Source organism: Xiphias gladius, chromosome 2, assembly GCF_016859285.1.
Source record: "Xiphias gladius isolate SHS-SW01 ecotype Sanya breed wild chromosome 2, ASM1685928v1, whole genome shotgun sequence".
NCBI lineage: Eukaryota > Metazoa > Chordata > Actinopteri > Istiophoriformes > Xiphiidae > Xiphias > Xiphias gladius.
Genome location: NC_053401.1, coordinates 12074144 through 12086027, shown reverse-complemented (window position 1 = coordinate 12086027; position 11884 = coordinate 12074144). Strand labels below are relative to the sequence as shown.

The window sequence follows — 11884 nt, the reverse complement described above, 5'->3', positions numbered from 1 at the left end:
TTAACCTTAATAGCTAAAAATACTTATTAAACATTCAGTTAACCAGACCTCACAGCTGAAGCATAGGCAAATCATAGACTGTCAAGGGACACAAATAATATTTATATTTCCAGCTGATTATATTAATATTAAGTTATACACCACCCTATACACCATACAGAAATATTCACTTGCTTTCAAAGCGTATCTTAAGTTTTTCTCTTGATACTTTTTTGATTTGTGCAGAATAGTTTAGCTTAATGGAGAGACCTGAAACAGAATGTGTAGGGAGTATTTCAGAGTTTAATTGTGGGGACATGTTCTGTACAGTCACCATGATGGCTCCCCACCATTTCAACCATGACAGCTGACAGATAATACATACTTTCTAGGTGATGGCAGAGTATTCATGTTACAAAGTAAAAGGTGGTGTGGGCATGACACAGAAAAAGATGATAGTTCTGAAACTCATCCTGGCTTCTCTATCCTCTTGCTTTCTGCTGCAATTATTTTCCAAACCTTTTGCTGTGGCTCATCACTGCTGTGTTGCCCCAGTGACTTTAAAGGCATTATGAGAGCTAGGGAGTGATCGACAAGTGCGTGTCTGTGTGTGCGTGCGTGTGTGTGTGTGGGTGTGTGTGTGTGTGTGTGTGTGTGTGTGTGTGTGTGTGTGTGTGTGTGTGTGTGTGTGTGTGTGTGTTCGTGTGCATGTTCATTGAGAAAAAGAGAGAAAGAGCCATTGGATTGAATATTGATAGAACTTCCATGGATTTCATTACCTCTAATATATTTTCTCTCAAAGAAGCATATTCAGTTTGATATGCTGCTGTTTCTTTATGCCACAAGCCAAATTGGCTTCTCCTGTGCTGAAGTCTAACCGTGCTGAATCGTTAATTACTTCAAGCCAAGGGCAACATAGCCTGAGATCTCGAAAGCCTGAAGACGTTATTAGGTAGACAGATTCTGCTGTCTTCTGTTCGACACACAAATGGTCACAGTGATAATTTAACGTGTTTTATAGTGTTTTCAGTGTATTAAAATTTCTGGAATTCATTACATATTACTGTGCTGTGGAATCGTAACATCTGTATTTAAATTGTAATTTTCCAGTTCAGTTTTTGAAATGAAAAGATTTGTTCTTTAATCGTAAAGATGTTTTGTCGACATCTAGTGGCAAATATAAAGCATTGTCCAATAATATAGACCACCTGCGTCACTTCCTCTCTTCTTCCTGTTTATTTTTTCTAACCAGCATCTCATAGAATGAAATATTTCGGCGACACATTTAACGGTCTATGTATGTAAGGTAAGAAGAAAAAAAATTATTTAGTATGTGACATTGCTTAAAAGTCTATGACATGACAATACGCCATTCATTCCTTAACGAGGCTACCAGCGGCTAGGTTGTAAGCTAGTAAACGTTTCGCAGTGTGCGGATTTTTTAAACGGCTGTCTGCTTAGCAAGCTAGCTTTCAAACATCACACTCATTAGGTGTTTATTCCTTCAAATAAGGATATTATCTAACATAAACAGCGTCGTAGTCTTGAATACGTTTGCATCAGTTTTGAACCTAGCTTTAACGTTACGGTAAGTGTGAGGTCCAACACAACAGACAATTCAGTAGTAGTAAATAAAGGCTGGCAACCAGTTAGTCATTTTCATGTTTAGCTACTTTATTTCGAAGTGGGTCGATACTCATCGGGGTATTAGAAAATTCAAAGCCAGTCTTTGGAATTGAATGTCAACAGTTGTTGGCTGGATGTAACTTCAGTTAGTATTTTAGGAAGAAGTCAGAAGCCTTCTGGTCGGTTCGGCGGTTTCTAATGTCAGTTGACTCAAAGCTGCACCGCATTGTGGAGCAAAGTCTTGCTCTCGACAATGTCCGTCAGCCACTTCTCTCTGAACCTGCTCTTCCCAGGCGTGTGTACCAGCCTCTGCGACTCCACCACGAAGTACACCTCCACGGGCAGAGTTTGAGGCTTGACTTTGGATACGTCCATGACGAAGTAGACACTAGCCGTCCCCTGGATCGGCTTCCGTGGGGCTGGGGTGCTAAAGCGGACCCGGTAGTGGTAGAAGGTGTGATGGTCCTCTTCGGTTGCGTGGAGAAAATCTAGACTGTAAAGCCAGCAGGGCTGCACCTCCCAGGTTTGAACGTACTCCCCAATCTGCTTTTTCCCCACTTCGACCGTGAAGTCCTTGCTTGCCACCCAGTTAATATTCCTCATCTCACTGTCAGGAGAGTTATCCTCCTGCTCCTTCGTGATGGTGTGGCGGTGTCTCTCCAGCAGGGTTTTTACAAGTTGAGCTGACTCCGCTGTTAAATTCACATTAGCTGAAAGTCCGTGCGCTTCCATATTGTCCTTGTGCCACTGATCGGCATACAGGAAACATATTTCTAGCCTATTTTGTGAAAGCTGTTGTCAGCATCTGTTTTGTTATATGAGTTTCTATGGTTACCAGGTTGAGCATTGCATTAGATGGAGCCCTCTGTTGGCCCACTTTTTATTTGCAGTGTAGCATGTCGACTCCTACAGTATAGAGGGTGTTTTGTTTGATATTTTTTGTGCACAATGTCTCTTGAGATGATTTCCATTTCACCCCTTTTCCAGGAAACTGTGGAACAAGCAACATTGATCATTTGCTCCAAAATGGAATTTCCATTGAATCCATTGTAAATCATGGCAGGTAGCCTGCCAGAATGCTGCACTACTTTACACAGACATTAAAGCATCATCCAGTTGCCTGATTAACCTATAGTTCCCCTCTGCTGTTCCCAGTGAGCAAACGCATGTCGCGAATCAGGACCACGCTCGACAGTGTCACCAAGGCAGTAGGCAGCACAGACCTCATCTCCAAGTTCTCTCGCCTCAAGCGTGGTGGTGGCGCAGTCCACAGCACACATGCGGAAAAAGCCGAGACCTTAACCTCAAACAACACAGCTACTCCCTCACCACCTGAAACCACCATGAAAGAAGAGGAAGAAGGTGAGAAGAACGCAGCAGAGGAAGAGTCAGACAAGCTAGACAAACAATGGCAACAAGTTACAGAAAATCCTTTTGTTGCCACCAAGAAGTCCAGTTTAGCTTCAGTGGCAAATGTGTCTGCACCAGACTCGTCCTCCACTGTGGCAAAACAAACTATGCAGCTGTTTCACCCAGCAGCACTTTCAACCAACATGGATGAGACCTACAGAACTCTGGCTCAGCACATCAATAGTTACTTTGGCACCAACACACAGGGAGAAGATGGAGAAAATAGGCCAGTGGAGAAGCACAGAGGAGGGGATGATCCTGTTTCTCAGCCTGTTCCTCACCATGCCCCTCACGTTCCTGTTCTGTCTCCAGTGGCAGAGGCTAAGAGTATTGAAGCACCAACTACCTCTCCTAGCCCTCCCTCTCCATCAGAAAGGCTCAGTCCTCCTGGAGGGATTGCCTCTTCTGACACCCCTGCAACAGAAAATGCTGCTCCGTCCGTCCCTGTGTCTACTACCTCCGCTAAAAAAGGCTTCACCCACTATCTATCCTACCCTCGGCCCAGCGTTCAGGCTTTTGTTGGCAGTTACATTGCACCACTGGTCCCCAAATTCAGAGGTGATTCCAAAAGCACTGCAGCTGAGAAAGACAAGGTTTCAGCAATCACTGTGGAAGAGCCCATTGTAGACAAATCAGGAGAGAAGACAGATAGTGAAGAGGAGAAAGTGGATAGAGTGAAGCAACAGCTTTTGACTCAAAGACAGAAGGTAAGGTGCTCAGTATGGCTTCAATGACCGTTGAATGCTTAGGGGAGTCCAAAAGGCCAAATAGCAAAAACATCAGTGTTGTCAATACATGGAAAATAATTTGAGATTTTGAACTGTTTCAAAAGTATTAAAAAAAGTTTATATATGTTTTCTGTAATGTCCCCCAGTATGATATGACAAATTTATAGCTATGTTTTTAAGTTTCAACATATATCAAATTAACAAAAACTTTTAAAAATGCTTATCGATAAGAGGGTAAGACCTTAAAAAAATCTATAGATTTTTTTTTTAAAGTATAATGGGTCAGAGGCCATATATTAATGAGATGGTTCTAATTTTTTGCTAATGCTGTGTATTTGTCATGAAGATAATAGCCAGGGTGAGTGTAGACAACAGGACCAGAGTTCTGGTGAAAGGCCTGCAGAGGGTCACTGATGTCAAACTCCTCACTACGCGAGTGGAGGAGCTCAGCTATCATCTCCTGGAGTTCCCGGAGACACGAGGTGTAGCTATCAAGGTTAATGTGATTTTATTTTTTTTAACAACATACCCTGCAGCTCATTTTAATGTCAGATTGGTTGCACAGTCCTCAAATGATTTTTGCAAGTGGGATATTTAATAGTCAGTATGTTTGTGTATAATCGTGACCTTTAGGAGAATGTGCTACCCTGCCTGCTGCGTTTGCGGCAGGCCAAAGACCTTCCTCTTCAGGCTGCTGTGAGAGAAGCCCTGGCCCTGGTTGGGTACACCGAACCAGTCAAAGGCAGAGGAATTCGGGTCCTGGCTATAGATGGCGGGGGAACAAGGTACAGTTTTTAAGTATCTCCACTGCTTAATATAAAATTATACAACCTTACATTTGCTTTTATTACAAGCAAATGTTACTGTGGCTAAAGAAAAGAGTGATGCTGACAGAAAATAGAATTCACACTACTTGATCCACTGTTTTGACTGCCAACTAACAAATTAGTAAAACTAATTTGGTTCTATTGCACCAGAGAAAAATACAGCTAAAAACTACAATCACAGGCCCAGTGGATAAGACCATCTTTACCTTTTTATTGGTTTAAATACAAAAAGCTGCATTTTTACTAGTCTAGATCTGTAAACTTTATAACTTTGTTACAGGGGACTGCTGGCCCTACAGACTCTCCATAAATTGCAGAACCTAACTGGGAAACGAGTCCACCAGCTCTTCGACTACATCTGTGGAGTCAGCACAGGTACAGTACATTGTTACCACTTTTTAGTGCTAGTAATGTGTTGTCCTTTGACTCTTCAATGAGCTCGACTTTCATTGATCTCACATGTGATTTAATGTAGACTGCCCTCTGCACATCATTCTTGTTCCTTTGCCTTAGGTGCCATCCTGGCCTTCATGTTGGGGATTTATCAAATCCCCCTAGAGGAGTGCGAGGAGATGTACAGGAAGTTGGGCTCAGATGTGTTCAAACAGAATGTCATCGTTGGAACTGTCAAGATGGGCTGGAGCCATGCTTTCTATGACAGCGAAATCTGGGAAAATATCCTCAAGTTAGTCCCAAGGACTCTTTCATCCTTCTCCTTTTTAATTAGTTATATCCTCTCACTCCTGCCTGCCGTAAATGATTCAGAGAGACTGGTGCAGGGGTAGTCTAATTTGTCCTTTTCTTCAACCCGTTTTTGTGTTTTCTCCAGGGAACGGATGGGTGAGGGTTGTATGATTGAGAGTGCCAGGGACCCACACTGCCCTAAAGTTAGTCACATCTTTATCTCTTTATACTGTTGAGACAAATACTAAATTTGTGTACGGGTTTATTCTATTTGAGTATGTTTATATGCACATACAGAGAGACACACACATGGTCATATTTCAGATGTTAAAATTTGTTGTTTTATTTAAGTTTTCCTCATTACAGCAAAGCGTGTAGAAAAACATCCATTTGTTAAAGTGTTGTAAAAATTAAGATGACTTGGCTTGCTGCTTTTTAAATAACCTCTCTTTTTTGTCCACCAGGTGTCAGCAGTGAGCACTATTGTGAACAGGGGTTTACCTCTGAAGGCCTATGTGTTCAGGAACTACAGACTCATGCCAGGAGTGAGATCCCACTACCTTGGCGACTGCAAACACAAAATGTGGCAGGCTATTAGGGCCTCATCTGCCGCCCCAGGCTACTTCCAGGAATTTGTTCTGGGAAAAGACCTTCATCAGGTATGACAGGAAACTGAGAGGACTGGGAGAGGCTTTCGCTAAGTTTAAGTCAGTTCAGTTTAGTTTGGTTATTTGAATTTAAATACTGAGGCTTTGAAAAATTAGGTTAATAACGACACAGGTTGCAGAATAGATCTATAATCGATAATGGTCTGAAATTGCCATGCCGATCGCCATGGTGACCTTATACGTCACATCTCTCTGAGAGCCCTAGATTAGTCTGAGAGGGTTATTACCGTAAAATCTTACAAATCAATACAATTTAACTCTGATGCTGCATCTCCTAAATGACTGGTGCCAAAGATAGAGATACTGTGGCCTGCACTGCATTCTGTGTGTGCGTACATCACGGATATTCGTGTAGATTTGTTTCACTCTTCTGAACCCATGACTTTGAAGGGGATCCCCTAATTGGTTCATCCTCTCTCCTGGCTGTCAAGCATCTGAAGGTTAGAGAGAAAGTGAACAGAATGAGAGAGAGAGAGAGAGAGAGAGAGTGAGAGAGAGAGAGTGAGAGTGAGAGTGAGAGTGAGAGTCAGTCCTTGGACCCAGTCTGTACCCCTAAACATCAAAGGCCTTGTTCTCTTATGACTTTAGCCTGTCGTCGTCTAGGGAAATAGAAAGAGTTTTTGATTCCCCATGAAAGAGAATATCCAACAGGACTCCTATCTGTCACCAGCAATGTCTGAAAGGATCTTTTGAGGTCCAGAATCAGTCGTGCTGATGTTGTCAAAAATAACCAGAATTTCAATATTTGACCATGGCTAGACTGGGGTTTTAATAAAATACCATTTTAGCAGTTCTCTGTATAATGAGCTTCATATCACTCCTTTGCATCCTCACACTGAGTCATTGACATAAAGTATTATGTAATTTTTTTCTATTGAGTCACAGGGACAGACAGACGTAGGGGAGAGGATAATTTATTAGGTTCAAGAAGAGTAGAGTAGGTTTAAGTAGCAGGTCAGCGAATGAAAATCAGTCTGTTAAGGTTCTTGTACTGTTGTAGTGATTATAAGCCATTCTGGATTAAAAAAAACCTGATAAGTGACTAGAATGCAAGAAGTATTAATGCATTTTACTTACGACCACTATGAACTTTTATACGGCTTGGGCGTGACTTTTGGCAGCTGTTCAGATAGAGCTGTTTTAATTTGTTATTTCATGAAGTTTGATTATTAGGCCAGATATCTTTAGATGGTCTTTATTGGCCGCAATTATGCTCAAGGCTTAGCTTCATTTTGATAACCCACTTAGGCAAAATTAGTCTTATCCCTCCTTCTAACAAGTATTTCTCTCCCCAGCCATTTCCTTATGCAAGAGCCCTGGTGGTCAGCCCTATACAGCGTTTAGTCAATAACAGATCCTAATCTCCAATCCCACTCTGCATATTTACTGACCTAAGCTTTGATTCTCCTAGGCATTTAAAATTAAAACAAAGGGCCTACTATTTTTTTCATCCCCAAAGCCAGTATTTTAGCAATATACAACTACTGTGAATTCAACCTGTAGCCCCGAAAAGCCATGTGATACTCCTCTAGTTTTGGTTCTGTGTTAAGGAAGCTATAATATTATTTTATTAGTAAGCTAACAACAACCAAGATGATATTATCTGTGCATTATCAGATCCCAGCTAAAATGTAAATCCAGATAGCATAAAATAGTCGTTCTTTTAGAAATTGATCAGCTCTTCTTGACTGCCAAACGCTGAGGACCTCTATTGTAGATAACATTCTGAAGTATTTTGGCTTTGGATGTGACCTCAGTTTCTAATGCAAGTGGTGATCATTTCCATTTGCTTGTATAATATGCTTTTGTGTGTGTGTTTGGCACATATGCTCCCACTTATGTCTCCGCAGAAAGTATCTGTTATGAGTTGTTTCCCCCTGGACTTGGGGATGACAGCAGAGATGGAAAGATTTAGAGTGAATGAGTTGTATGTGTGTGTGTTCTCCACATTCCTCTTGGAGCTGCATAGTTTTTTTTATTGCCAGTTTGAGCTACAGTTGCAACCCACCGGTCTCACTCCTACTCTAGTTTTCAGCACTAGCAGCGGTATTTCTCAGCAGAAATTTGCCATTGCACATCATCAAAAATACGTACACACACACACACACACACACGCGCGCGCGCACACAGACTCAATGTAGAGATAAAACTTAAATATTTCTGACTGAGCTGCAGGTATGTATTATACCAATCAGTTGTTATAAAACTATACAATAATACCCAGGGATTTTCCTGCATTCGGTTGTTGAATTATATCAGCATTTTGTTTATGTGCTCATTCACTTAGTTGAGACCCTGGAATGGGATGTTGAGGGTCAGAGCTGAGGAGCAGCTGTGCAATTAATCTGTTTAATTGATAAAAACAGGTGCAAAATACTCTTTTCTTATTTTCCTCATCACCCATGTTTATTGGGTTTGTTTGTTATTTTTCTTCTTGCATTGGTTGTTGTTGACAGATATTTTCTAGCGCCACAAATTGTTTTCGAGGATTTAAGTTGGTTTTTAAAAAAATACTTTTCTAAACCCCCTCTAGAGGTTTGGAAATGACCTTTAACCCTGCTCTGCTAGGTCTCGTCGAACCTCTTGTGTGCCACACTCTCCTTCTCTATTAATCCTAGCCAAAAGCTCTTCAGTGGTTGGATAAGGTCCAGCACTAGACTAAGGGAAAGACTCAGAAAGAGTTTTAAGCACTAAATCGGTTCAGGCATCCATTCAGCCCGATTGTCCCTCTTTCTCTCATTGTCGGGATCATTTAGGCCAGCTACTCTTTCATGAACCTGGTTATATTATTTGGTGATAACGACAGCACATGACTAATGAAAACAGCAAGTAGATAATTAATGATAAGCTTCTAAATTAAGTCAGTCATGATTATAATACTGTGATGTAAAACTCAAGCTAAATTCTATTTGTTTCACTGATTGGACTCATTGTATAGGTCAATTCTAGTCTAAAGGACAAGAAATTATGTATTTTAACTGCTGATAGCTGGTTAAAACACAGTTTTAATTGTTTACTTCTGAATAAACAGTGCTGTGTGCCAGCACAGCACGTCTCTGGCCCAGGAGCTTCTTTTCCTCCACCCTAAAGCTGTGTAGATCTGGGACAGCTTGTACTCTTCACCTCATTTGTCCCCTACTGGCTGTCACAACAAATATATTCAAACTAGAGGCACATGTCATAAATATAAAGTTTCCTTTATGTGATTTTTGAGTCAACATCTTTGACCGAAGAGATGCTGAAGGTGTGTCTCTTCTTTAGGATGGAGGGCTTCTGATAAACAACCCCACAGCGTTGGCCATCCATGAGTGTAAGTGTCTGTGGCCAAACACACCTCTGCAGTGTGTCTTGTCTCTGGGCACCGGACGGTACGAGACAGCGGGCAAGAACAGCACGGCCTACACAAGCCTGAAGACCAAGCTCACTAATGTCATCAGCAGTGCCACAGATACTGAGGGTAAGACCACACAAAATGTTGTTTGTATATATTTTACGTCCCACATGGTTTACAAACCACAGATAAGAGGCATGTGATCACAGGCAGTGTAATGCACTGCAGTTCTCCTCGTTCAGTGAAGTTTTGAAACCAAAGACGAAAATGGAAAAATTGCCTGTAGCTAGTGTCATAATTTGATAGCCCAAAACTCTCCCTCCATCCTTTTTTCAGAGGTGCACACCATGTTGGACGCCCTCCTGCCCCCCGACACCTACTTCCGCTTCAACCCCTACATGAGCGAGGACATCCCGTTGAACGAGAGCCGCACGGAGAAGCTGAACTTCCTCAAGAGTGAGGGGGAGCGCTACCTGGAGCGCAACGACGCCAAGCTGAGGAACGCAGCTAGCGTGCTGGGCCAGGAGAAGAGCACCATCCAGAGACTGGCTGAGTGGGCCAAGCTCAAGGCCGACATGTATGAGGGTCTCCCCTTTGTCTCCAAGCTGTAGTTGTTAGCCTGGCAACAGTGAGGCCACAAAAGAGTTTTTAAGGTAAGAAGACCTGGAAAATAAAACTCCCAATACCTAAAAGGGACCAAACCGGACCCATTTTTTTGAGCATCTAGGGATGCAATCTGAAATGAAACACTAACTGTTTACGAGGTTTGTTCTACATTAACTAAAAGATAATTATTCCAAAAAATAAATACAGTACTATAAATAATAGTGTGAAATTACAAATGTGATGTAATCTATCCTTTGTGAGACAGAATATGTCTATAATGGAGACAAAGACGGCAATGTGGCGCTGACACATGACCGTACTCCAGTAGAATTCCACTATGATAGGATAACTGTGGTTATTTTGTAAAGATGTAAGACTGATGTTCCTTTGCATTTTCAGTAACTTGAATACATTAAAATGTAATTAATACATGATTGCACTGTGAGAACGTAAACATGACTGCCTATTTCTAACCCTGTACAGAAGAAAGACCTCATGCACTTTGTAAAATATAATTCTTAACTAAGAAAATGAAAATAATGTAATAATGAACTCTTTGAGTGTCATTGCCAGAATTTATGAATAAGATAAGAGAAATACACTTCACCAAACTGAAATCTGTTCTTGTACTTATTATAAAGTATTAGAATTTGATCAGCGTTATCCTCATGGTACAAAAGCATGTTCCACTTTGTTCTTCTTAGATCAATGAATTGTGGTCCATTAGTTAGTGTGAAGCTTTTGCCTTTAACCTCCCTTGAGCCTGAATTTCTCAGCCCCGACTTTTGTTACTATTCACTTTATAAATTTGACACACGTTTTACATTACCCTGATTCCTCCCTTCCTCGTTAATTTGTGGAATGCGAAAATCAAAAAAAAGTGTCATGAAATAATAAAACTTGGTTTTCAAAACCGTGAAATAAATTCTGTTGTTTTGACCTGTGACCTCTGGATCATTTCTTTTAAATTACACTCTTATAAAAATAGTGGGATGATAATATATACCACAGGAACGTATGTCATTTGATTTTAATCATGTTTATCTGCCTCTACATTCTGCTGCCTCATACTTAAACACACACATCACAAAGAGCCCCACAATAGAGTTTCAACAAAGGAATGCCAAGTGTCTTCCTATGATGTATTGCTTTTTTATTCCCAATTGTACACATTGATTTTCTGCTTTATTGTTTTGATCCCATTGAATATCCACTGAAATTCCATAGTGTCATTCCTCCCAGTCACACTGTCGTTACCCCAATCAATGTGAACAATGTGCCACAAGGATTCATGCTTGCAAACGTCCGCAACAATGACACATGCCAGAAACATAGAATAATATGTCAAGTATTTCACTTGACTGATGCCTCACTCCTGTCTTATAACTGGTTTGACTGAGAGATGGATGGCCCTTTTTTTTTTTCCAATGCCAGCTTGAGCTTCACCATTGTAAGCTTCACCCAAAATGTCAAGGCCTGATTAATGGTTGTGTTGCCTACATTCTGCCTTGCTCCAGAGGGGTCTTTGCTGTGGGTAAACTGAGACTGGGGTGACAGATCCTACAATAATATCTGAGCTAAAAGCTAGCAAAATGTGATTCTCAGATGAAGATGTGCTTGGAAGTCTAAGTTTACTTTTACTATCTGTTATAGACAGATGGGACTGAAATAATATTAATTGGACTTTAAATACATGGAATTGTAGAGTATCTGAGTATCTGTATTATTAAAAAAAAAAAAAACATTCCTGATGCACAGGTAGGCAATTGATTGCGTAAAAAGTCAAGGCAGGCTGCTTTAAAGTACGAAAGTTAACCCTTTAAGCTTTTATTATAGTGACTATAATTAAAAACAAGACCAAGTTTGACTTGCTTTAAAACACTACTCTTTAAAGGTTTAATTCCCCTTCCCCTTTAAAAAAAAACAAAAAAACAAACAAACACATATGTACCTAACCATGCTGTTAATTTCTATCCGCTACTGCTTTGGGTGGTAGAAGACATTTCAGAGGTAGATACATCAGAA

At 40.9% G+C, this 11884-nt stretch overlaps 2 protein-coding genes across 4 annotated transcripts; one reads left to right on the top strand and one right to left on the bottom strand.

Annotated features, from left to right (window-relative positions):
* Positions 1-1195: 1195 nt before the first annotated feature.
* On the top strand, positions 1196-10767 carry pnpla8 (patatin-like phospholipase domain containing 8). Of its 3 annotated transcripts, XM_040151578.1 has the most exons (11): positions 1196-1285; positions 2593-2668; positions 2761-3722; positions 4090-4239; positions 4377-4528; positions 4851-4945; positions 5084-5255; positions 5400-5457; positions 5719-5913; positions 9184-9379; positions 9590-10767. In XM_040151578.1, exons 2-11 carry the CDS (start codon positions 2662-2664, stop codon positions 9862-9864), a joined length of 2262 nt encoding a protein of 753 aa, XP_040007512.1. In that variant the 5' UTR covers positions 1196-1285; positions 2593-2661; the 3' UTR covers positions 9865-10767. The 3 variants fall into 3 exon arrangements, with proteins under 3 accessions (XP_040007512.1, XP_040007513.1, XP_040007514.1); XM_040151579.1 differs by lacking the exon at positions 2593-2668; XM_040151580.1 differs by lacking the exons at positions 1196-1285; positions 2593-2668 and adding an exon at positions 2032-2128.
* akap14 (A-kinase anchoring protein 14) lies at positions 1416-2386 on the bottom strand. The gene has a single exon (XM_040151589.1). The coding sequence runs from the start codon at positions 2335-2337 to the stop codon at positions 1816-1818; it is 522 nt and encodes a 173-aa protein (XP_040007523.1). The 5' UTR covers positions 2338-2386; the 3' UTR covers positions 1416-1815.
* Positions 10768-11884: the final 1117 nt, after the last annotated feature.